The sequence below is a fragment of the Schistocerca piceifrons genome, chromosome 6, assembly GCF_021461385.2.
Source record: "Schistocerca piceifrons isolate TAMUIC-IGC-003096 chromosome 6, iqSchPice1.1, whole genome shotgun sequence".
NCBI classification, from domain to species: Eukaryota; Metazoa; Arthropoda; class Insecta; order Orthoptera; family Acrididae; genus Schistocerca; species Schistocerca piceifrons.
In genome coordinates, this window is record NC_060143.1 from 473,117,472 (window position 1) to 473,145,318 (window position 27,847).

Below are 27,847 nucleotides of genomic sequence, written 5' to 3' on the forward strand. Positions count from 1 at the left end.
GACCCGTCAGTAACGAGACCTCAATATTATTGAGACTTTGTGGTCTACTTTGGAGAGAAAGATGCATGATCTCTGTACATCTCCACCACCATTATCTTAACTTGTCTCTATGACGCAAGCAGAATGGCATAAGATCCTCTTGAAACCGCACACGGCCTGTGTTAATCTATTCCGAGACGGCTGGAAGATGTTTTGGATACCAATGGTGCAAAATATCTTCCAGCTGTCTCGGAGTAGGTAAATACGCATCCTATACAGTATTAGGCATGGTAATGTGTCTTGTTTTTGGTGTTTGTAAATTTTTGTCCAACCCCTGTACAGCACAGTAAATTTTTGAAGGGGGGTCGTTTGCTTCATATCACGTGTCCTCTGCGAAAGTTCACAGAGGTTTGCGGAATGTGGATGTAGATGAGAAGCGGTATTGGGGATCGGTTTACGGAAAAGCGGATTTTGGATCCACGTGTAAACGAAGTGTGAGTCGTTTATCTCGACAGCTGCCCTGGTCGGAGTGGCAGCACGAGCCGTACTGGCGCCAGTGAGACGTAGAGGGCCTTGTCCGCAGAGCGGCGCTGCGCCGCTCCGTGTGCGTATATGGCGGGGCGGCCGCCAGGCGTGGCGAGCGCCGCTATATAAGGCTGGACTCCGGTGCTCCAGCCGCACTGCGCTCTAGTCCACCACCGCAACAAGACACAGCACTCTGCAGACATGGCCGACGAAGACGTCAGCGCGCTCGTCGTGGACAACGGCTCCGGCATGTGCAAGGCGGGCTTCGCCGGCGACGACGCCCCCCGGGCCGTGTTTCCGTCCATCGTGGGCCGGCCTAGGTACCAGGTGTGTACAGCTACTGTCCGGCGAGGCTGTCTCCAAACAGGACACCTAGTTTGTCTCCAGCACCACCCCTCCCAGACAGCAGAATACCTGTTGCATACCCACACTCGAAAGTTACCCCTTTTTATCAACATCTTTCTCGTGTGTCTAATAGTGAAACTACTTGACATTCTGCTCCATTTTTATCCACCTTTCGTGGCTTCCAATTTTTATTTACATACAGTTGAAGTAGGACTAGTTGAGTTTTAAATACACATGCTGCGGTAGTGTGTGGAAACTGAATTTTGTATACCCTTCTTTTGTTGTAGGTGCTTTCAAATTTTTTGTTGCATAGTCTCGCGTGTCCTGTAATGCCTGACACCTTTGGTATGCATATATGGTGTTTCTAAGCTCGTCAGGCGCGTTTTCTCCAGTGTTTCTTCGTCGTGTAGTTGGAGTCAGCCCAGACAAGTACTGTTGATCGTACAATGAACTGAACACCCTTATCTGCTTACGGGCGTTGACATACATCAACGGGGACAGATGAAAATGTGTGCCCTGACCGGGACTCGAGCCCGGTCGGGGCACACATTTTCATCTGTCCACGTTGACGTATATCAACGCCTGTAAACAGCTAAGGGTGTTCAGTTCATTGTAATTTCATTCTAACGAGCTGCATGGTCACAGATGTTATCTGTTCTTTCGGATATGTCCGAAAGAACACAGTCTTTAATGAGACGCCGAGCGTCCATGGGAAGTGTCGGTCTGTTTCCCGTTAAGACTAAATTGACTTTTAATATAAAATTCTACATGCCTATTAAACAAAGATTAGTATAGTGCGATATTAAAGATCGATGTATGTTAAAAGGAACAGTAAAACACAAAGAATAAACACCCAGCAGCGAAGGCACAGCTTTGGCCCTCGCTGACTTTTACCGCCATGCAGAAGAGCTGCTCCGTCCCTGCTGGAGTGCTGTTTATTCTTAGTGTTTTCCTGTTCATTTTCATACACATCGACAAAACGAATAACTTCCTAGACTAATGTGGGACTGCCCTGTTGAATTGGCAAGTAAAATTCACCTGGAAAAAATAGTTGTTTATAATGGGGGAAACAAACCGACACTTCCCGTTGACGCTGGCCGTCGTATAAAAGATCTGATAAGCGTAACTTACTTAGGGTGACGACACCTATACATTGCAAAAACGAAATTTCAGATACCTGTGGACATATCAAAAAATGCGCCTGATGACCCAGAAGAGAAACTCTGCAGGGCTTAATGACCAGTAACAGAAAAATGTCTGCATTGCAGCCATCTGCTGCTTAAGATACTGCAGTTCACAATGACGTGCTATTCGTTGGAAAGTACTTTGTTTCTGGTGGCACATAACGCATTGGAACTCGTCACAGCTTAAAGATGTCACAATGGAAACGGAAATCGGAAAAATTCATATTAACCATCGCTACGTCCCAGTGAAACTCCATTTTTACCGTTCACTCCGCTTTGTCATATGTGCGTTTGCACTAAATTTATCAAAGCTTAATTTACGTTGGACGTAACTAACGCAGAAATTAAGTTGATACCGGTTGTTTCTTCCGTAACCGCATATTCGAAATACATTGAAGCCTTGTTCCTGAGCGGGGTTTATCTTCTGTCCTCATGCTTCTAATTAGACTGTAACCGTTGTCTAAATATAAAATGGTAATATTTAGATTAAATGCGAGAAAGGTCGGATTCTTACGATGCGGATGATGGTCATGGCAGTGTCTCTCTCGCTTTAACGAGATCACCGTGTAGCTGTTTTCTGACAGCAGTACACAGCTCTGGTTTTTATTGTGAAAACTTGAGTACTCTTAAAGCAACGCTAAGTATTTTAGCTATTACTCTTATGTGGTACACGAAGATATATAAAAAGCGTAATTGCAGAAAAACCGTAGTGTGCTTGTGTATTTAGGAAATGAAGTCGAAACGTAATGCCTCTTAACATCGGTCATATAGTTGGAAATAACGGCACTGGCAGTTAAGACAGTTCATTGTCTGCAAACTAACAGTGTTAACGGAAACTAGACTCCTTAGAGGCAGGAACTGCCAAGGAACTTTAACTTTAGTTGCACTCTTGAACGACTGTCTACAAAACATTTGACGTAAAACCTACGAAATCGGATGTCATTAAGACATAGTCATAGAATTGTTTTGGATGTTTCCGCGCTTTTAACTAGATTGTCCCGCTAACCACTTGTAGCCATAAATGTGTGAAGTAAGGATAATCAAAGCTTGACTTTTTAGTCAATAATACTGATACAGTTGCAGCTTTGGGGCGTTCTGAAACTCCCTACCATTGTAAAGCGTGAATCCCATCGAACCCGACACATCTCACTACATTGTTTCAATTACGGTCGCTTCCCGCCTTCTCTGACAACTATACAACTTACAGCTTTGGGTTCGAAAGAGGAGAAAGCATCCTTAAGTTTTTCAAACGTTGAACTGATCAAAGCTGTTGACGTATGCATTTTCCAATATTGCACAGCACTAATAAGTCTGTTTAGTAACTGTCAGTCATATTTGACAAACTTTTAAGAAATACTATAAAACTAAAATTTTGTTTGATGGGAAAGATTGTTCCTAGAGGGTCATTCAGTCCTTAGGCTTAACGCTCCTCCTCTCCCCCCCCCCCCCCCCCCCCCCATTGGCCATACTACAATGTGGGATTATTTACAAAATGTCTTTTTTTTCCTGGGAAGAAGTTACTCATATCGTTCTGGTGTGCCCCCTATTTATCTGAAGATACTTTCATCGAGTGGTACGTGCAGTGCTTGGTTTGTGACGGTACCCACCGTGGTGCCGTATCAATGCCTCCTGCAAGAAAAACCAGAACTGCAGATCTTGATGTGGTACGATAGAATTTTCGCTGCAGTTCGTGCGTTATCAAATTTTTGTTCACTTAAAATCAGGAAAGCGTCAAAATGACTTTTAAAAAGTATAAAACGCAAGACTCCTGGAATATCACAGTAACATAACTTTATTTGTAAAGTACTGAGAAACTATTATGCCGGTAGCTTTTACGTATAACGCGTTTCATCGGGAAAGATTAAATGGTTCTACATACTGTCATATTGGCTTGGATTTTAAAAACTTGGCGGCAAACGATTGCTTCTGATCATTAAAGATGTTTAATGAAAAACTTCAATACAGTACTTCAGTTCGGAAGTGGTAAATACGGAAGAGTACGAATATACTGATACCGATGGAGGGGTATTAGTAAAATTTAGCATTTTTGAATTCTGAAAGCGGTACTACTGTAGATGATAGTCGGAAAGTACTGTGGCTATGGAGTTAGGAAACTGAAAATTCAGTGAATGCCTAATTTTGTCGGGATGGGGACTAGTCTTAACTTGAACTGCTGGTATATTAACTGAAACATTTTGTTACACGAAAAAACAGGTGTGAAAGAACTCAAGTAATGAGACCAAAACTCCGTCCGAACAGGCCACGAAGACCCAACGGTACCGACCGGCCGCCGTGTCATCCTCAGCCCACAGGCGTCACTGGATGCGGATACGGAGGGGCATGTGGTCAGCACACCGCTCTCCCGGCCGTATGTCAGTCTAAGAGACCGGAGCCGCTACTTGTCAATCAAGTAGCTCCTCAATTTGCCTCACAAGTCTGAGTGCACCCCCCTTGCCAACAGCGCTCGGCAGACCGGACGGTTATCCATGCAAGTGGGGGCCAGCTCGACAGCGCTTAACTTAGATGATCTGACGGGAACCGGTGTTACCACTGCGGCAAGGCCGTTGGCCAATGAGACCAAACTCGTCCCAAAACGGCCACAGTACCCCCTCAAACAATTTAGCTGTTTTACGCTCGAATAAGGGATTTTTTACTCATTAGATGAGTAACTGCTACCTTCCTAAACTTTAGTTAGAAACCTACTGCAGTAGGAAGCAGTAAACGTTTCACATGTACAGATGTGAGACAACCGTCACATGTGCAAACGGATTAGTGCACACTGAATGGGATGTTAATAATACAATCATTCTGTGCCTATATAATACTTTCTCAAATTGCAGCCTAGCATAAAAGCAAATGACTCGGTTTTTCAGGAATACGTAAAGACTATTCAACGAATACTTGGATCGATGTCTGTTGACTGCCATACACAAAACTGATCTTCGCTTGAACAGTAATTAGGTTGCCGAAGCCTAGTGGCAGTGGGTGTGCCTCTGACAACACGAAATCAGCTGCGATCAAAACTGGAAACCGGTCCTACGTACGAGCAGGCGGTCGCAGAGATGAGTCAGCTGCTTAGCTGGCTACCGAGCAGCACGGCTCTACGGGACCACAGCTGCTCTTCCGCCTCAGCCACACAGGGCCAAAACAGGTCTAGCAGGCAAGCTACCTCGCTGTTAACCCAGTCGTTAATAACACAAATGAATCGTATTGATGGTGGAAAAATCCACTGCTGCCCTTCAATTTCGTTGATAAAATTAGGTGCATCCGGGCACATTTATCAAATCCCAACTTATCAAAGAGCACGCGTTAGTTAATTTTACTGCTTCACGGACCTCGATCCGCACCTTGCTAAAGCCACAAGTTCTCGATTCATTTGCCCAAGAATCTCCCTTCAAACATTTTACTCTACCTCTCGTACACTGGACTCGCATTCGGGAGGACGACGGTTCAATCCCGCGTCTGACCATCCTGATGTAGGTTTTCCATGATTTCCCTAAATCAAAGCAAATGCCGGGATGGTTTGAAAGGGCACGGCCGACTTCCTTCCCCGTCCTTCCCTAATCCGATGAGACCGATGACCTCGCTGTTTGGTCTCTTCCCCCAAACAACCCATCTTTACCGCTCATATTTAATATTTCGACCTTGCAATAACAGATAAATACATATGTTAGTTTAATAAAGTACGTATCTTAAGTGTTCAGAAGCACGTAAGCAGGTAAAATTATGTAGTACAGACTATTGCAGGGAGGAATCCGCCCTGGATCAAACACCTAGTTTCTGTGATACACTGTCGAAAGTTTCTGGTTTTCCTCTACCCAGATTTAGTAATATCAGTTTCTCTCAGGTTTTTTATTTTGCACATTTCCTTTAAAACTGCTATCCTTAGAACTGTTCGGCAGATACATTGCAAAGTAAAGAGTAAAAACTGGACGAAACGACCTGTCTCGCTTACCTTAGTACAGGTCACGTAGATTTGAGTACCATCAGCAAATTTCCAAAATGTTGCCATTACATTTTGTCTTAAATTGCTAAATTCCTGCATTACTAAAACTGCAGTTGCTGGGAGTCGAAGCAGGGCATTAACGTCCCTGGACTCTCGTTCGGGAACAGTGGTTCTACTTCGTCAGGTTACGGGATTCCTATGACTCACGGCGACTGACAAGACGCTTCCATAGAAAATTTCGCGTAAATTTTCCTGTTCCATTTCTTGTGGTTTAAACTTGCAGGGGGCAGCCGTTAAATCCTGAGCGCCCACTGCGCACTTGTCTACTTGGAGCTATTAACTATGTAATCATCCTAAAATATTCGGTTTGATATTTCTGAAGCAGTGTTCTGTAATGGACGTAGAATGTCTCCTGCGCCTCTAGTCATCACATTTGTGAGCTAATAGACACTTTCATAAGGCATAATACGCAAACTTAGGACAACGACTACGGAAGTGTCAGCGGCTATTGTATTGCATAAGTAAACCGCAAAAGGTCATGTGCTTTACTAGTATTCGCTTCTCAAGCGCGAGCATTAACAGATCTTAGGTGCTGTGGTGGCAACAGTTTAGCGATTTAAATCACCGCTCTGCACCAACAATGGTGACTTTCATCAGAGTTGTCAGACGCTCAGGTCTGACAGAACTAGCAAAGTACTTCAAATACCTGAAGTGTGACGGTTAACACCTTTGTCTAAAATAATGCTTAAATTAGCAGCCTGAAGCACATCAATGTGAATCATGGACTGAGGAAATTGGAAAAAGAAACAAATAGCAAGAGATATGGGATTAAGATACGGGAAAATTTGGACAAATAAAACTTGTGCAGAAAGTGGGAGGAAAGTAATGCGGAAAACTATAGGTGATAGTCTAAGTTACAATACGTGAGCATAACTCACTAAAAGGAGCAACAGATGGTTAAAATGTAGGGAAGGCACACAGTAGAGGACGTTGTCACGCGTATATATATATATATATATATATATATAATTATATGACTATGTCTTAATGACATCCGATTTCGTAGGTTTTACGTCAAATGTTTTGTAGACAGTCGTTCAAGAGTGCAACTAAAGTTAAAGTTCCTTGGCAGTTCCTGCCTCTAAGGAGTCTAGTTTCCGTTAACACTGTTAGTTTGCAGACAATGAACTGTCTTAACTGCCAGTGCCGTTATTTCCAACTATATGAACGATATTAAGAGGCATTACGTTTTCTTAGATTACGATCATCACTCTGCAAATGAAAGGCAATATTTCCCCTAGACGCGTTCCGTCAGTTTGTCAGAGCATTATCCGTGGCCTGAAATTCAAAATTTTTATTTTCATGTAGCATTTTTCATTTACACGTACTGTTATTGCCGGTGAAGCTACTGTTCTGCTTGTGGCACTAAATAAAATTTTGTGGACCTGTAAAGTCCATGTAAAACAGAAGACTGTGACTGGAAAGTGATGCAAAGAAAAATGTCCATGTATCACAGGCCTCACACCCTGGTAGAGGCAGAAATGCCTCTGGTAAAGTCTGTTAATTCGCAAACATACGGCCACAACCTAAAAATCATACAAGAGAACGTTGGACGTAAGTGCTGCTCGGAGCTAGTCGGCACAGGAGAGGAAATCTAATTTGCTGCATACTTCCACTAAAGATGGGAAATGCACAGTGGATTCCTCCAATGAGAAATCCACTCAGTATCGATCCGAAAAGCTGTGCCATGTAACTCGCTGCTATCTTAGTAACAATACGAAATAAGATCGGGTGTGACGACAGGTGGGTGTCACGCAGAAAGTGGAACAGGGACTCTGCTGGCCCATATGCAGTGCGCAGGCAGACGCCTGCTGCAGAATAATGGCCAGCCGCTGCACTCTGCGGTCGCGTTTAATTGCCGTGAAGGTGCGCGGCGAGCCGTTCTAATGCGAGCGTATAGCGATGCCGGCGCACGCCGCATCCGGCTCTTAAAGGCCGTAACCGACAAAGCTGCGTGTCCGCTCTTCGGAGCAGAAACTCGCGTAAAGAGCGACCACCTGCTGAGCAGCTCGCTGCTAAGTGGTCTAGACGCTAATTACCTGCATCTTCATAACTACCGCGATAAGGCGATCAACTTGTTTCTATTTCCACTGCTTGAGGAAAACCTGACGCAGGGACGTGTGACAAATCACCACTAGTTTTGTCTCGGGCAATTTTGCCACGTGGCTACGTGATGAAGAAATTATTGCGCCGGAAGTCGGTCCTTCCAGTCACTGTAATTAGTTCCAGTAGTACTTAGTCTCACCCTGTTTAGTGATGGGGATCTGAACGTCAAATTGGTTAATACGTAGGATTAACTCAGCTGTCTTTCAGGGGGAAAATTGTCAAAAGGTAGTTTCGTTGTTTCCTAACTTCTGTTATAAATGCTCTAGTATCAATGGTGCTAGCCTAATCAGTTAGCAGAAGCGACAGAAGATACTGGCTATGCTGCAATGGGTAGTGCTAATAGGACTAAAAGCTATTCGCCTGTTACTGAAAATAAGCGATGCTAACGTCATATTCACTGGCAACAAGTACGTGTATTGCACCATTACAGATGTAACTCATAAATAGTTTGTGTATAATCAGCCACAAGAGTTCGTGATAGACCCACCCCCCCCCCCCCCTCTCTAGTCTTGTCAACACATAGTGCGTGAATGTTCAAATAATTTACGTAGTGTACAATAAACTAACCAGCTTTTGATAGGAAGTTTTCTCGGTGTAACATGCACAGGAATCCATGAGACTGGCATAAATTATCATGCTTCTGCATTTTTTAATTTGTTTCCCTTTTCTGCAAGAACCACGTAGCTCTACATGGTTCGCTGGGCAACCCTTGCAATCAATCATAAGCACTTCCATAAAATCCGCTGGTTTAAATCTAAATTGTTTACCCTTCTCTCATGACATTCTTAACTATTACGAATTACGTAGCTGTCAAAGGTTCCCACCATTAATACCCTGAACTAAAATTTTATATTTGAGGGCCGGCTAACTAGGTTACCTTCATCAGTTTAGCGTTGCTACCAGACCTGATTTCGTGACTGAAAACTGGAAAAAAAAATAGTTACAGGGCGGTATTTCCTCTAAGGCAGCACGTCCAGACAGCGTAGACGTGTAGTCTATTACACTTCAGAAGACGGACGTATCTTCATGTTTCCAGTGTCCCAATGAGGGGTCATGGTCTTGCCATAAAATCAGAATACAAATTGTCTGTAAGAGTTCATATAGTTTTTCCTTAAGTTAAGGTATTATGCATCAATCTACAAGATCATAGAACACTGATTTGCTCTTTGTGTAACTGCTAATATTTTAAACAAGCGAATCAACCTAACATAATTTGCATATTTCCACTCACTCCCCCAAAATTTTCTGGGGTAACTCGTCACTTAGTACTGACTGCACAAAAGCGAGCAGTAAAAATGTTTACTGGCGTCGTGTAGGTACCTGTTCAAGAAACTAGACATTTAAACTTCGCTGACACAGCACATATATATTCACTAATAAATTGGTCATAAATCTCAAATTGAGAAGTGACTTCCATACCTACACTGGCGGGAAAAATGACGTGTATTACCCATTATTAAAACTGGCAGTAGCTCAGAGTTAAATATGCAGCAACTAAATGCTTGACTATTTTCCTAATACGTCTGACAGATGGCAAAGCAAACCGTGAACTTACCATTTCTCATTGAGAACTTCTATTCCATTACACTTAAAAACATTTTGTTGCATGAGTAGGGCTGAAATGTGAAGAGGATTATCAGCATTAATCATATATACATATTCTGTAAACTGACTCTTTGCACATAGATTTCGATCAATCACGTGATCAAGGAACATGTAACTAATAGTGTTCAAACTGGGTGGTTTTTCCCAGTGTACCACAGTGCTAGGCCTCCGCAAACGCAAGTTCAACTGACTTCTCGTGGTTTGGTTGACATGAAGTGTAGGTATGTGGTTGCTGTAAGAATGTTTCAGTGTATACTATATACTGAAAGGTCTAGGGAGGGAGTGGGAAGCATTCGTTTGCATCGTAAAATCCACCCCTCACTCCCGGTAACGAAGTTCGACGCAACAATACAGTAGTAAATTTGAGTGATGTCCTCGAAGTGTATAGCAGGTGAGTGATGTAATTGCGGCTGGTTCCAGGGCATCATGGTGGGCATGGGCCAGAAGGACAGCTACGTGGGCGACGAGGCGCAGTCTAAGCGAGGCGTGCTGACGGTGAAGTACCCGATCGAGCACGGCATCGTCACCAACTGGGACGACATGGAGAAGATCTGGCACCACACTTTCTACAACGAGCTGCGCGTCGCCCCGGAGGAGCACCCCGTCCTGCTCACCGAGGCGCCGCTCAACCCGAAGGCCAACCGCGAAAAGATGACACAGGTACGTTCCCTGGTCTACACCTGTACACAGCTCTACGTGTAGGCTCCAGTCCATCAGCATATATTAAAGGATCCTGCCCACTGCAAGCGGGTACTTTCCGCATTTACGTGGTGTTCCTAGCTTTACACCACAAAACTGAACAAATCTAGCAACAGCTGATCTCTGCTAAGTATTTTCTGCATCTTATTGAAACCATTCCTGATTTTCACACTTCAGAAAAATCACATTCGTGTAAATTGAAGCCGTAGAATAATACCTTCCGACTGCTTAATTGCTTAGTCCCATGGTTTTCTTCAGCACTGAATCCGTATCTGAAGTCTGTTCTCGCAATATGCCTTTTCTGTAAGTTAGAAAATTAGCTAAATACCTGCAACTGGGGTGACGTATTTTCAATATTAGATATTTAAAGTATTAATGTGAAACCAGTTAAGTTTCTCCTTAAAGTATCTTATACAATTCTCCGAATAACCTCTTGTACTTGGCTGTGAAATGAAGATTAGCGTCTTGTCAGATTGGTATTCCAACGCCGTCTTTATTACTCATTCGTGAACGCTCTCACTTTGTCACTGATATTGCCTGAAATGTTCAGGGAGAGAGGGAGAGAGAGAGAGAGAGAGAGAGAGAGAAACGATGGCTGTCCGGAAAGTTAACATTAAAGCTCCATTTCCTTAAACACAAATACATTTCGAATGTTCTGTAAAGATAAATGTACCTTCCTTAAACATAACCTCTGATACGGAAGTTTCTGGCATACACCTACTTGAATTTGTTCGTCTTTGGGCAGGACTTTCACGAAGTTTCCTTAAGCTCAATTATAGTGTAAGAGTGAATAGCTTTTTGTAATGAAATTTTCACTCTGCAGCGGTTTGTACTGATCTGAAACTTCCTGGCAGATTAAAACTGTGTGCCGGACCCCGACTCTAACTCGGGACCTTTGCCTTTAGCGGGCAAGTGTTTAGTAGAGCACTTGCCCGCGAAATGCAAAGGTCCCGAGTTCGTCTCTGTCCGGCACAGTTTTAATCTGCCAGGAAGTTTTAGATTTTTCTTATCTAGTGTGTTAACAAACGTTTTCTCTAGGGTTCCAAAATTTTCTTGCAGACCAGTTTATTATAGACCAATTAATGTCACAATTTCCACGTAAATTGTCAGACTCGAAACGTAACTTTTATTGGTGGTCTGTGCTATCATTCAGCACGTGAGTGATTCCTTGTGGTTTGTCTCCTACTTTAACGTATGTAATTGTGGTGAAACCTTGCTCTCATAACTCCCCATGACATATACCATGTACCACATTCTGATATTAAATTCGGTGAACACGCCTGGTAATAAATGCATGACTCACGAAGTTTGAAATGTCAACTGTACATGGACTCTAACCGAAACCTTACTTTTAGCGGGCAGTGCTATAACCTAATGAGCTAGCTAGGCAACACTGAAGACCAGCCCAGCAGGTTTTTCTGCCAGTCTTTCCTGCTTTTCAAATTTCACACCTGCCTTGCATGATTTGCGGGACCAACATTGCTGGAAGAGAGCATATCGTGAAGAAATAGCTTAGTCGCGGCCTAGGTGTCGTTTCCAGAAAACGATCTTCCACTCGGCTCTGATTTTGCCTTACTTTAACCTTCCGACACTTCTCCAATACGTTCTTTCAGAAATCCAGTCTAGTAAAACATGAGGAAATACTTCTCAAGTTCGGAAGAGGTATTGACATAACAAAAGCTCAGGAAGAGTGGCCCTACTTGGCGTAAAAGGCTCATTCTGTAAGTCCATTGCCAGAGAAAGGCAAGGTTCGAGGAGAGACCTGAAACGGCTTAGTTTCAGTCGGCAAGTACACCCTCAGCTGCAGTTCTCATTTCCTTCTAGAAATAAGATTTTGAGTGAGCCAAACTTTCACGGAACTGCGGGAACAGTCATACGATTACCTGAAAGAATTTGCTTCACACTGCAATTAAATATTCAGCTTTATGTAGTACGTACCCATACAGGGTCACTAGTTTGAAAATGCACCTTACTGCAGGGCAACACATGGCAATAAGACATGCTCTAAAGATAAAAATACCACGAGTTGATGTACCTATATCGGGTACGTCTGAATGTGGCAGGAGGCATGAGAATCGGTTATAACGTAAATAGCATTTTATTGCAATCTGAGGCACATTCAGTCTTGTTCTCCAGATTGTGCCTCATTCCTTCATCGTAAAATCAGTAACGGTGGCAAAAAGCTAAACTTAGTAACTGGCTGAGACTGACAGATGGGTGGTGACTCTCTGGTTCTGTTGCAGATAATGTTTGAGACGTTCAACACGCCGGCGATGTACGTGGCTATCCAGGCCGTGCTGTCGCTGTACGCATCCGGAAGGACCACTGGAATCGTCCTGGACTCCGGCGACGGCGTGTCCCACACCGTGCCCATCTACGAAGGTACGGCCTGCTTTCCCACTCCTTCACCGACGTTGTGGAGATAGGCAGTGAACCACGAGTTCTGCTGCAGTAATATTAACATTGTTACTTACGAAATGCAACCACGTTTCTAGCCGACAACTTCTCCATCTCGTAAAGGCTGCACTACTTCAATTCTGGGATTTGGTAGAAAGTGTAAACTCATTAGAGTACTGGTGCGTATGCAGCAATAATTTACGCGTGAAATCTATTACCCACGTCCTGAGATGTCAGCTGCTGTAAAAAGAATAAGCGACCCTAATTGGGGTGAAAGGTGTGCATGTTGCTTGGACGCCGGCTAAAGGAAATAGGCTGAGAACACAGTTTACCACTGAGATAATCATCAATATGTACTCAAAACTTCTAAATCGTACTTAACACAGGAACTTAAATGTGTTGGCACTTTTGAACTAAACTTTTAAGTAGTTAACATGTTTAATAGGCTCAGTAAAGTAACACTGAAGGTGACTTAATCAGCTGGGGGCGCCAATGTGGTCACACCCAATCGACAGGTGAAACACACACTGGGTGTCCAAGGAAGAATAGTAGTCAGGAATATGACAAGCGATCATTAGAAGCAACATGTCTCATAAACATGGGATCAAAAATGCATACCTTAAGATCTAGAAGCACTTACTCAATAGGAATGTTCCAAAGAAGGGAAGATAAACGTTTATAGCTCTTAAGGTATGTGTTCTAGAAAGTGTTTATTAGACTTCTTTGCTTCGAAAGATCGTTCCTGTCGTAACCAAGAATACTGACTACTCCCTCTGGGACATCCTGTATGTAAGGAGAAACTTACATAGCAAAATACATTAGATTTGTAATAAGACGTTAACATAAAGTAGCTATGCAGTGTCAGTTCAGGAAAAGTGCTTTGGTTTTAAGATCAACCCGTTAATCTTTTGACTGCTATTCAATCGGAGCTTTTCCACAAGGAAACAGTTAAACAGTTAAACAGTTTATACTGCAAGGAGCACTTTATACCTGAATACTGAAAATAGAAATAGAACACTTCTAGTACGTCCATTTCTTTGTTGTAAATTCGTGCTCATGTGCTGCTGCCGCCGCCCGATCACTCTGTAAATATTTGTGGTGATTAAATAAGAAAAATATCCCTAGAAGTTTAATACCACAGTGGAAGAAACTTCTCGGTATCGGATTGACTTTTCTAAAGTCATGCAGATAATTCACATGACAATGATACCTCATCCGTCCTGAAGTCTTGGCAGAAGATTAATACATGATCATTAAAGACACATCTTGTTGATGAAGCCATCCTTCTTTCCTACTTGTCTCATTAGGTTGTACGTCCTGAAATTCATTCTGACAGTCCCGTGTACGTAAGGGATCCAGAAAGTTACACATGGTCCCACGCCGAGACGATTACATCATACTGGCGCATTCGAAGTGAAAATAATCTGGGTATCCTCCAGACACAGCCTGTTGCGGTTCGGATAAGTCAAAATATGCGGGACAGTCATTTTGGTGGACAAAACGTATAAATTGTGTACATCAACCGTGAAACTGTGGCGGTATGTTGACCAAATGAGAACGTGTCTAGCCGTAGTGCCAAGAACTTGAGCAGTGCCGTACGGATCTGTCTACGCACCGTACAGAGTAGATTTTGCGCCATTACATTTTCATATTTTCGGCAAGCTGAAACGTCTGAGATTTTCGAAGGAGACACTCACACAGTTCTCGAAAGACTGTGACAAAGCAGCGGATTTCTATCGTGGAGGAACTGAAACGTTGGGGAAACATTGATAGTCGTTCAGAGACTAGATTGTTGAAAAATTACTGTAATTACAGTGTATCCAACGTAAAGCGTAGTGGAGCATTCAATGAAAATTACATGGCTCGTCATGGGTAACTCCTTGAAGTCCTTCGTCATAGGTTCCGGGCTTGCCTCTTCTCTTCTTCCCTCTCCCCCTCTCCCCCAGGATTTTTCCTTTCAAACATCTTCTTAGGAAGATGTTCGAATTACGTATCGCCGGCCGGGGTGGCCGAGCTGTTCTAGGCGCTTCAGTCTGGAACCGCGGGACCGCTACAGTCACAGGTTCGAATCCTGCCTCGGGCATGGATGCGTGTGATGTCTGAGGTTAGTTAGGTTTAAGTAGTTGCAAGTTCTAGGGGACTGATGAGCTCAGAATTTAAGTCCCATAGTGCTCAGAACCAGTTGAATGACTTACCAAATTTAGTTTCTCTTCGTATCACTCTAATGCCCTTCCCTTTTAATTTCTTCTAGTAATAGTTCACTGACTTACGTTCGAATCTAGGATGTTTTCGTGAGTCTTCTCAACATAAGCTACAACTTCTAATGATGTTTCACCGAGCCCACCTTTCAGACCATAACTTCAAATGGTAGAAATATTAATTTCTTACTCCCTTCTAAGAGGGTTGTTTATAAATTACTATTTTACTATTTCAGAATGCTTGTTGAGTCCTTGAAATTCTTTTAATATCCATGTTAGTCAGCCACGCTACTTTAAAGTAGGAAAAATTCATGACTTTCATTAGCATTTTTTCCTGTCTTTATAATCTTCTGTTCATCCACCAAGGTTCTGGTATTACGATTATCCACGGCGTCAAAATTCGAGTGTTCTTCCGAGAAGCCAACTAGTATGTCAGCAGATGGAATGTTTACCATTTATTTTGATCACTTAGGATTTGTTAAGAGGATGTAGAAGATGAAATGGGAGATATGATACTGCGTGAAGAGTTTGACAGAGCACTGAAAGACCTAAGTCGAAACAAGGCCCCGGGAGTAGAAAACATTCCATTAGAACTGCTGATAGCCTTGGGAGAGCCAGTCCTGACCAACTGTACCATCTGGTGAGCAAGATGTATGAGGCAGGTGAAATTCCCTCACACTTAAAGAATATAATTCAAATCCCAAAGAAAGCTGCTGACAGATCTGAAAATTACCGAACTATCAGTTTAATAAGTCACAGCTGCAAAATGCTAACGCGAATTCTTTACAGACGAATGGAAAAACTTGAAGCCGACCTCGTGAGATCAGTTTGGATTCCGTAGAAATATTGGAACACGTGAGGCAATTCTGACCCCACGACTTCTCTTAGACGACAGATTAAGGAAAGGCAAACATACGTTTCTAACATTTGTAGACTTAGAGGAAGCATTTGACAATATTGACTGGAACACTTTCAAATTCTGAAGGTGGCAGGGGTAAAATACAGGGACCGAAGGGCTATTTACAGTTTGTACAGAAAGCAGATAGCAGTTATAAGAGTCGAGGGGCATGAAAGGGAAGCAGTGGTTGGGAAGGGAGTGAGACAGGGTTGTAGCCTACCCCCGATGTTACTCAATCTGTATATTGAGCAATCAGTGAAGGAAACAAAAGAAAAATTCGGAGTAGGTATTAAAATCCATGGAGAAGAAATAAAAACTTAGAGGTTCGCAGATGACATTGTAATTCTGTCAGAGACAGCAAAGGACTTGGAAGAGCAGTTGAACGGAATGGACAGTGTCTTGAAAGGAGGATATAAGATAAACATCAACAAAAGCAGAAAGAGGATAATGGAATGTATTCGAAATAAATTGGGTGATGCTGCGGGAATTAGATTAGGAAATGACACTTAAAGTAGTAAATGAGTTTTGCTATTTGGGGAGCAAAATAACTGATGGTCAGAGTAGAGTGGATATAAAATGTAGACTGGCAATGGCAAGGATAGCGTTTCTGAAGAAGAGAAATTTAACATAGTGTAGATTGAAGTGTCAGGAAGTCGTTTCTGAAAGTATTCGTATGGAGTGTAGCCATTTATCCAAGTGAAACGTGGACGATAGTTTGGACGAGAAGAGCTTTCGAAATGTGGTGCTACAGAAGAATGCTGAAGATTAGATGGGTAGATGACATAACTAATGAGGAGGTATTGGAGAGAATTGGGGAGAAGAGTAGTTTGTGGCACAACTTGACAAGAAGAAGGGATCGGTTGGTAGGACATGTTCTGAGGCATCAAGGGATCACAAATTTAGTACTGGAGGGCAGGGTGGAGGGTAAAAATCGTAGAGGGAGACAGAGATGAATACACTACAGATTCAGGATGTAGGTTGCAGTAGGTACTGGAAGATAGAGGTTGCAGAGGATAGAGTAGCATTGAGATCTGCATCAAACCAGTCTTAGGACTGAAAACAAGATTTGCTTTCCATTGTCTTTATTGTAGTTTGTAGCGTAAGAAACCTCTTATCCTATGTTAAGTGCTGAGACTGGTCTAGTGGCCCATTGCATGAAGGAGGTAATCTTAAAACATTTTGTACTGACTTTAAGTGGCTTTGCGGCACTATTAGAGGTGGTGTGCTGCAGGGTACGCGCTGCCGCACGCTATCCTGCGTCTGGACCTGGCCGGGCGCGACCTCACCGACTACCTGATGAAGATCCTGACTGAGCGCGGCTACAGCTTCACGACGACGGCCGAGCGCGAGATCGTGCGCGACATCAAGGAGAAGCTGTGCTACGTGGCGCTCGACTTCGAGCAGGAGATGGCCACCGCCGCCGCCAGCTCCTCCCTCGAGAAGTCCTACGAGCTGCCGGACGGCCAGGTCAGCTCTCTCTCTCTCTCTCTCTCTCTCTCTCTCTCTCTCTCTCTGCCTCTGCTTACCGTCCCTGTTGTCAGCCTCGACGTAGTCTAGCAATGTAACAGCCCGTCTGAATCGTTTTGCTACTAGCAATTGCACACACTTTACAAACTGGCACGTAAATAAGTGGTATCCCTGTACTTACGAAATCTCCAAACCAGCACGAAGTGTTAGCTTTGTATGTAACAAAAAGTTAGGTTCAGATTAGCTTGGATTGCAGCCATTTCCCTTATTTTTATCCCTTACCTCGGCTACATTGGTAGACCTTCGGGTTTTCCCCTGGGTTTTACACGGTAAGCTATATCTGATCCAGTCACATAGGGCAAAGGGACCGATAACCTAGTAGTTTGGACCTATTAAGCATCCATCCGTCCGCAGCTCTTGGTCTCGCGGCCGTGTTCGTGCTTCCCGCGCACGGGGTCCCGGGTTCGTTTCCCGGCGGGGTCAGTGATTTTCACCTACCTCGAGCTGACTGGGTGTTTGTGTTGTTTTCATCATTCATGAGTGGCGAGATTGGACTGAGAAAAGGTTGGGAATTCGTACGGGCGCTGATAACCGAACAGTTGAGAACCCCACAAACCAAACTTCATCCCTTAAGCATCCATTCAACCAAGCAGTATCCATTTCCGAGAACTACTACCGTGTACCATAACCTGATTTTAAACTAGTTAGGCGCAGTACTTCCCGTAATAGTGAGGTACCATCAGTCCCAGGTTTGAGACCTCTGTAGCTGTTCTGGAATTTTTGAAACGTAATTATAGACACCAATTTGTTCAGATTCAATAAGATTTCTCCAGAATTATCACCTGAATCGGTATATTTACTTACTACCAGTGTTTAAATCGGTGAATGTTTGACAGAAGTTCTACTGCTACCACAGCACCCATTTGTTGAGCTCGAAGGCGCTAAGCTGGTTTCTGGCACTGTTATGTGTACGTGCGAAATAAGTTCATATTGTGTGCAACGTAGTGTTACACGATATTACTCAATAGATTAAGTGCTCCTTAAAGGGCAACTTAATCTCAGTAGACACTAATATAAAATTGTAATTTCGGTAACAATTTAGTAATATTTTGCATTTATTACGTTTATAATTTTCCAGTTTCTTGATGGGTTCAGAATTTTAATCCAGAAAGTGCGCTCACCTCAGTGCTTCCCAAATATTCTTCTAATTAGCTGCAATCAGATTTTTTGCAATTATTTCATCACAAACGCATCTCGCTAGTGTCTGACTTCTGTAGTCTTGATTGGGTACAATGAAGGGAGAAAACTGTTTCCGGGCTTTTATTGGTTACGTAATATACAGTGGTGGAAGTACTAGTTTCACTGCAACTAGGACTTAGTCGGTACTTTCGCAGTAGTCTTAATTACGCAAATATTATACCAGCTATCTATTGAAAAGGCCTGATTGTGAAAGTGGCAACTACGAAAAAATGCCTTCATCTCAATCGGCGTGAAGACGAAAGTGCCAATGTGATTATGCCGAATTTACATAGGTCGCTGTATAATGGAAAAAATTAGACTAGTGTCGCTAGTGTGTATTTACTTACGCACTTGTCCACATTCCGTGAACTAAATTACCTGCGGAGCATGTCTGACTTTAGCATTCGCTAGCGACGATGACTGTAAAAATTTGACGTTTCACTTAATGTCTAGCCTAATTCTGCTAAACTTCAGAATGCATAACCACCTAAATGCTAAGTTTAACTAATCTTAGCGCAAGACTGTCCATTCGTGGAAAATTTTTCATGTAAGATTTGCAAACAGTTCGTCGCGGAGTCAACAGGTAACGAGTAAACATTCGCACTCGATCTATACTGGGATACTAACACGAAAACAGAGCGAGGTGACGCAGTGGTTAGACACTGGACTCGCATTGGGGAGGACGACTGTTCAATCCCGCGTCCGGCCATCCTGATTTAGGTTTTCCGTGATTTCCCTAAATCGCTCCAGGCAAATGCCGGGATGGTTCCTTTGAAAGGGCACGGCCGATTTCCTTCCCCATCCTACCCTAATCCGATGAGACCAATGACCTCGCTGTCTGGTCTCCTTCCCCAAACAACCCAACCCAACTCAAACGAAAAAAATATTTGATTGGACCATAACTGACAAAAACGGAATGATACGAATTAAAATGGCAAGCAGTCACTTTGCCTGAAAGACCTGCATAGTAGCTAGTTTACTGGCAATTGAAAGTTCACCAGCAAGGGTGGGATTTTACGGAAATTTCTATTCGCCGGGTACTCACTGTTAAGAAATTGCCAAAATTCCAAACAAGAGCTGCACATAGGAAAGAAAAGTATCCGTAAAATCCCATAATGTCGATCAGCCTGCAGTGGCCTGAAAGCCAACTTGTGTCGAAAGTTTCAAAAACACGTAGTGGTCGCAGTATTCAGTTGCCGGCCAGTGGCCGAGCGGTTCTAGGCGCTTCAGTCTGGAACAGCGCGACCGCTACGGTCGCAGGTTCGAATCATGCATCTGGCATGGATGTGTGATGTCCCTAGGTTAGGTTTAAGTAGTTAAAAGTTCTATGGGACTGATGGCATCAGCTGTTAAGTCCCATAGTGCTCAGAGCCATTTGAAGTACTGTTTCCATGATGGATATGATTATTATTATTCCACTTCTAAATGCTCCAACTACATCTTAATGACATTTTCCAGACTAAATCTCTCGCTGTCACAGGTTGAAGCCGCGGGCTACAAATTTTGCAGGACAAAATCCAGCACACAATCGACAGAAATTTAAAAGTTCAAAACTGTAAATTTAAACCGCGAGAAAAATTGTCAGCCAGATTTTTATGTAGATATAGTCAAAATATTTCGACGAAAGACAGTGCCTAAATGTGTGTGGTTTGCCTGTCCAGGTGATAACAATCGGCAACGAGCGCTTCAGATGTCCGGAGGCGATGTTCCAGCCGTCGTTCCTGGGCATGGAGTCTTGCGGCCTCCACGAGACGACATTCAACTCCATCATGAAGTGCGACGTGGACATCAGGAAGGACCTGTACGCCAACACCGTGCTGTCCGGAGGCACCACCATGTACCCGGGCATTGCCGACCGAATGCAGAAGGAAGTTACTTCTCTCGCACCGCCCACAATGAAGGTAACCTCCCTACTTTCGCTACTTCCCGGCCAAGAGAATTGTGTGAATCCTTTCCAGCTCGTTTTTCTTGTGGAATCAGCTCGTGGGAAAAATGTAGCTCTTCTCTCTCAAATAATTCGTAGGCAGATTGGGTAAGGACAAAAATATTTTACTAGACATGGTACGTTAGTTACGAGTAATCCTGAGTATATTTGGAAATATTAAGATGTAAACAGCACCTGGAGGAAGGCCTCCATTCTCAACAAGATGCAATACGACCCCCTGCCCCATCCCACTGCCAGTAGTTTCTCTCAATTTCTGTAAATCTGAAGTTTCTTAAAGACCAATGAAAACTTTATCAATTCTGACTTGATATGAAGTATCCAGGCCAAATTAAATCACTAAAGATAGGAAATTTTTTGGTCCTGGCAAGTCACTATACATGTCTCGTAACTACTAAATCCACCAGATATTCAATTTTTGTGATGTCGGGCTGTACGTTGCAAAATATTCTCAATTTGCAGAGGATTATGCAGTGATCTGAGGCTCTGGCAGATTAAAACTGTGCCACATGGGGATTCAAACAAGACTTCGGGCCTTCAGCAGGCTATAGCTCTACTGATAAATTTTCAGCAGCAAGACTCAAGAAATGTCTATTCTCAACAATACACTTCCTTCAGTGTTAGTACCGCTAGGTATGCAGCAGTTCTGTGAACTATCGAAAATTTGGAAGGTACAGGAAAAGTACTTGCGGTAGTAAAACCGTCACGGCAGGTCGCTATTAGTGCTTTGTTAGTTGTGTACAGAACCTGCAAAAGGCAGAGCTGATCAGGGGTCCAGTGCGGCACGCTTTCAATCTGCCAGGAAGTTTCACAGAAGCATTTGACCGCTGAGTAAAGTGTTGTAATATTTCTCACGGGTATAACCGTCAGTTAACTAGACAAACTCTCGAGCACTGTAAAGCTGACAGAACCAGGTTGGCCGCAAAATTAAAATATAAAAGTGGATGATTTCATTATTTACCACCGTTCCAACGTAAAAACACACCTTCCACACTGCGGACAAAAATGGAACAATTGTTACTTTCTGGTCTCGTTTTTAATGTTGAAACGTCCGCTTCAATGGAAAACTGCAGTACAGACTTCTGCCATTGTTTGTTGAGACTAGAGTATAGAGCTTCGCCTGTACCAATGGAGCCTTAAATGGTGTAAAATTGAATAATAAGGCATAAAGATAAATACGTACAATATCTGAATTCACTCCTAACTTTTTTTGTGGTAATCTGACACTGCAGAAGATAGCGATGTAAAACTCATCATCTGAAAGATTATGTATAAATTTTTCTGCAGCACTGGAAGTAAATCGCTGAAGTGATCTATGCGCCACCCAAAATTTTTACCTCTTCCCCCAGTGCGATCTCTTCAAAGCTTAATGAATAAATAGCAACGACGAAATTGATTAAAACTTGAATACGTCGCTCATACTAACAGATGTGGGCCAGAAAATGAAATGCACTTGCTCACAGCAGCACTTTCTAGGGGCCTTCACAAGCGGTCGCTTCTGTCTACTGTATAACTTTTTCATGAAGTGTAAACTAAAAGTTGATCAGTTTTGACGTGAGAACTTGACCATGCTGACAGCCTTGTCTCCGTTCCTGCAGGTGAAGATAATAGCGCCACCGGAGCGTAAATACTCCGTATGGATCGGAGGTTCCATTCTGGCGTCGCTGTCCACGTTCCAGCAAATGTGGATCTCCAAGCAGGAGTACGACGAGTCGGGCCCATCCATCGTGCATCGCAAGTGCTTCTAGGTGAGTACTGAGCTCATAGTACTGTACTTAAGAACTGGCTGCTTCTTCTCACTACGGAAAATTGATTAGCTAGTACAGATTGTGTTGCTCTTTGAAAAACTACTTCCAGTGCATTTTTAAATCCATGTAACAATCGTATTACTTCTGTGGTTTTAGTTTAGGTACAGCGTGAAACAATAGGTTAATGCTGATAACGTCTGAGATAGTAACACTAAACTCGAATAGTTTCTGTAACAGACTTGAAAAACCTCTGTCCACAGGTTTGCTGATTGGTATGCAGCCGCAGCCCTTCCCGTGTGCTCTACGCATAGAGCAATGGCTGCAATGAAACTTGAAGCACACACCCTTCTGCACCCTTAACTAGTCTCCAGCGCAACAATGCTTTGCTGCGGATTACCACGCAGGTGTACTTGCGTCATTTCTGACGTCAGCCTGCATCCATTCCTGAAAATACCTACACCTGCCAACATCGAAATCTGCAGTCACAAGCTTAAAACGATACATACCTGTGACGCCTTCGAAAGTTTGCTGTTAATCATTCACTGAAGTCATCTGCTTACAATTAGCCTTATTTATTTAATGAAAGCATGTTGTTAAAATATTTTCTATTATAAATATATTGTTTGCAAAAGTCTTAATTTTCATTGAGACCCCTCCACTCTTCCATATTTCCTCAGCTACATGGAAATTTCACTTGAAAATACTAATTGGTAAAAAGTTGTGCTCGTGCTAGAACTAGTTACTTAAAACCCTGAATCACATAACCCGTGATACAATATCGGCCAAGATTCTGAATGTGAAAATTGGTAACACTAATGCTGGAAAGATCATAACTTCAAAATGCCTCTAAATTTTATAATTAAGATGTTAGTAAGCTGCTGTAGGTGTAAGATCAGTATGGATTTTAGTGAAACAGCAGCTGTTTCCATACATCTTCACACATTAACACTGACTCAAATAAGTTGGAATTAAAAGAAAAAAATACCATTACTATGTATTCTTGTAAATAGTTTTTAAAACGCTATAGTCAGTTACTGAGTTTAGAGGTAAAAAAGTTACTGTTATAGTCAGTCCTGAGACTGGTTTGATGCAGCTCTCCATGCTACCTTATACTGTGCAAGCTTCATCTCCCAGTACTTACTGCAACCCACATCCATCTGAATCTGCTTAGTGTATTCATCTCTTGGTCTCCCTCTACGATTTTTACCCTCCGCGCTGCCCTCCAATACTAAATTGGTGATCCCTCGAAGTCTCGGAACATGTCCTACCAATGGATCCCTTCTTCTAGTCAAGTTGTGCCACAAGCTCCTCTTCTCCCCAATTCTATTCAATACCTCATCAGTTACGTGAACCACCCATCCAATCTTCAGCATTCTTCTGTAGTGCACCATTTCGAAAGTTTATATTCTCTTGTCCAAATTGTTAATTGTCCATGTTTCACTTCCATACATGGCTACACTCCATACAAATACTTTCAAAAATGACTTTCTGACACTTCAATCTATACTCAATGTTAACAAATTTCTCCTCTTCAGAAATGATTTCCTTGTCATTGCCAGTCTACATTTTATATCCACTCTACTCTGACCATCAGTTATTTTGCTCCCCAAATAGCAAAACTCCTTTACTACTTTGTGTCTCATCTCCTAACCTAATTCCCTCAGCCTTGCTCGACTTAATTCAACTACATCCCATTATCCTCGTTTTTGTTGATGTTCATCTTATACCCTCCTTTCAAGACACTGTCCATTCTGTTCAACTGCTGTGCCAAGTCCTTTGCTGTCTCTGGCAGAATTAGAATATCAGCAAACCTCAAAGTTTTCATTTCTTCTCCATCGATTCTAATACCTACCCCAAATTTTTCTTTTGTTTACTTTACTGCTTGCTCAATATAGATTGAATAACATTGGGGAGAGGCTACAGCCCTTTCTCACTCCCTTCCCAACCACTGCTTCCCTTTCATGCCCCTAAACTCTTAACTGCCATCTGGTTTCTGTAAAATTGTAAATAGCCTTTCGCTCCCTGTATCTTACCCCTGCCACCTTCAGAATTTGAAAGAGTATTCCACTCAACATTGTCAAAATCTTTCTCCAAGTCTACAAATGTTAGAAACGTATGTTTGCCTTTCCTTAATATTTCTTCTAAGATAAGTTGTAAGGTCAGTATTGCCTCAAGTTTTCCAATATTTCTATGGAATCCAAATTGACATTCCCTGAGGTCGGCTTCTACCAGTTTTTCCATTCGTCTGTAAATAATTTGCATTAGTATTTTGCAGCTGTGAATTATTAAACTGATAGTTCAGTAATTTTCACATGTGTCAACACCTGTTTTTTTATTGGAATTATATTCTTCTTGAAGTCTGAGGTTACTTCGCCTGTCTCGTAAATCTTGCTCACCAGATGGTAGTTTTGTCAGGACTGGCTCTCCCAAGGCTGTCAGTAGTTCTAATGGAATGTTGTCTACTTCCGGGGTCTTGTTTCGACTCTGGTCTTTCAGTGCTCTGTCAAACGCTCGTGGTAGCATTCTCGCTTCACGGGCACGGGGTTCCGGGTTCAATTCCGGTGGGGTCAGGGATTTTCTCTGCCTTGTGATGAATGGGTGTTGTGTGATGTCCTTAGGTTAGTTAGGTTTAAGTAGTTCTAAGTTCTAGGGGGACTGATAACCATAGATGTTAAGTCCCATAGTGCTCAGAGCCATTTGAACCATTTTTGCTCTGTCAAACTCTTCACGCTGCATCGTATCTCCCATTTCATCTTAATCCTGTTCCATTTCCATAATATTGTCCTCAAGTACATTGCCCTTGTATAGACCCTCTATATACTCCTTCCACCTTTCTGCTTTCCCTCCTTTGCTTAGAACTGGGTTTCCATCTGAGTTCTTGATATTCATACAAGTGGTTCTCTTTACTCCAAAGGTCTCTTTAATTTTCCTGTAGGCAGTATCTATCTTACCCCTGATGAGATATGCCTCGCCATCCCTGCTTAGCCATTTTGCCCTTCCTGTCGATCATCATTTTTGAGATGTCTGTATTCCTTTTTTCCTGCTGAATTTACTGCACTTTTATATTTTCTTCTTTCATAAGTTAAGTTCAATATTTCTTCTGTTGCCCAAGGAGTTCTACTAGCCCTCGTTTTTGTACCTATTTGATCCTCTGCTTTCATCCCTTAGAGCTACCCATTCTTCTACTGTACTTCTTTCCCCCATTCCTGTCAATTGTTCCCTTATGCTCTCCCTGAAACTCTGTACAACCCCTGGTTCTTTCAGTTTATCCAGGTCCCATCTCCTTAAATTCTCACCTTTTTGCAGTTTCTTTAGTTTTAATCTACAGTTCATAACCAATGGATTGTGGTCAGTCCACATCTGCTCCTGGAAATGTCTTAAAATTTAAAACCTGGTTCCTAAATCTGTCTTATTATATAATCTGATACCTTCTAGTATCTCCAGGATTCTTCCATGCATACAACCTTCTTTTATGATTCTTGAACCAAGTGTTAGCTATGATTAAGTTATGCTCTGTGCAAAACTCTACCAGGTGGCTTCCTCTTTCATTTCTTAGCTAGTTACTAGCTCCCCCAAAAGGTTACTGACATCTGGGCGAAATCAGTCTATTGTAACGGCAATTGCTTAGAAGATATAGTTCGTTCATTATATTCTTAGCTTTGCGCTGGGTGTGGATCTGCGGTATGGGAAACAGAAGGAAAGCCATCGAAGTTCCAGTTTGGGGATCGCTTTCTCACACCACCTCCCCAGCACCAAAATATAGTTTTCCACCACCCTCATTTCACATTTCATGTGCCAGATGCCTAGGCTTTCAATGACTAGTCTCAGTATGGGCTACCATAATGTCACATAAACCAGGCTTTAGTGCAGTGGTTTGGTTCATACATTGTACAAAGAGTAGCTACTGTTTCGAATAGCTTAGTGTTAGACTTGGCTGCGACACTGACAGTACATAGAGCACATTAAATATTTTAAATTTAATTAGTATGTAGACATTGTAAGAATGACAACTGATTGACTTCAATTTCACAATCATCTTTGCTAATTGTGATAAAGGAGTAATTCCATGTCAAATAGATACAGCTGCCACCCCCAACCACCTGAAATTTTTTTGCCAAATTTGGCGTAGTTGCTCCACATAAAAGAATGAAAAAATCAACTTTCAGAATTGTAGCACAAGTATGGCAAAAGTAATGGCCGAACGAAGCTCTAAAATTTGCGGAAAATTCAAGTCTGCCAAAAACGGCTGTAACGTGTGTTGTAATAGAACTGTGAATCAGGTGATTTTTGGAAAGTGCTAAGAACAGGCTTTCAAATGATGGCAAACATGGCCATATTAAAATGTATGTAATTGACCTTCAATATGTCACATCAAAAATTTCTGAAAAATAGTTGCGTAGTTACGCTACACAACATAATAAAATATCATGCTGGGGATGCCATTTGGATTGGGAAATACAAATTAAGGTAAGGTTGCCTAAGTCGTGCCTCTTAAGAGAGAATTATTGTATTTGATAATTTAAATGTTTCGCATACAATGACTATTTTTTAAGCTATCAACCAGCTTCAGTAACAATAAAATTCTTTTTCAAAATGAGTTTTCAGTCTTCGTTTTTCTCAAATCTGTACCTTCAATATGATTAAGGCGCCTGGTTTCGTAATTTGTACGCGCTATAGCCTAAGACATACTAAGAACTGGACGTCAGTGACGACATACTAAATCCATGGAATAATTTATGAAAATGTCACAGTAACAAATCAGAAACAATAAATCACATGGTGAAGGCAATCTGAAAGTTACTTTATGCTTGAAGAATAAAGTTTGCCAAGATCAGTAGCACCCTTATTACTATGACCAGTTTCGACAGATGTACACTATCATCCACTGATGATAGCGTAGTTCTGTCAAAAACCGGTCAGAGTAATAAAAAGAATTGCTAGTGATCTTGGCACACTTGATTCTTCCAGAAAAATAGGAGATAATGTTCAAGCAACACTTTGTCAACTGTTAATTTCGGCAACAGTTGCAATATCATTTTCGGGGTCCACATTCTTGAGGCACTGTAGAAAGTCCAGACTGACCAAAGTGGTGTTGCAAAGTTAGGTGGCCTTCCAGATTTTCACACGGTTGCTCCAGTTCAAACAGCTGATTCTTGGTTTGATTGATCAACATGTACAGTAGTTGTAACAGTCATATTTTTTGATGTCATTTCTATTATATGGCCACAAGCCTGTTGCTTTAAAACTGTTTAATGACAAGTCTGTACAAACTGATCTGGAATATGTATCACGCTTGGGTTCCCCAATGTTAGCTTGTTTTATGACACTGCCAGGATTTGAACATAGCCACGGAGATGCTGCTTCATTGCAGTTGGTTTTTTAGTGTTTCAAAGCACGATCTGTTCAATGGCTGTAGACGAAGAGTCTTATGAGCAGGAAATGATAGTATGATTATATCATAATCACAAGCCAGCTGAGTTTTCTTTAAATTTTGATGTTATCCATTTGT

The 27,847-nt window shown here is 42.3% G+C and overlaps 1 protein-coding gene across 1 annotated transcript; it reads left to right on the forward strand.

The window, feature by feature from the left end:
- The first annotated feature begins 663 nt into the window (after positions 1–663).
- On the forward strand, positions 664–22,969 carry LOC124802484 (actin, cytoplasmic type 5-like). The gene is made up of 7 exons (XM_047263294.1): positions 664–831; positions 10,171–10,410; positions 12,693–12,831; positions 17,174–17,409; positions 20,310–20,549; positions 22,189–22,338; positions 22,599–22,969. The coding sequence occupies exons 1-6, from the start codon at positions 706–708 to the stop codon at positions 22,336–22,338; spliced, it is 1,131 nt and encodes a 376-aa protein (XP_047119250.1). The 5' UTR covers positions 664–705; the 3' UTR covers positions 22,599–22,969.
- The last annotated feature ends 4,878 nt before the right edge of the window (positions 22,970–27,847 follow it).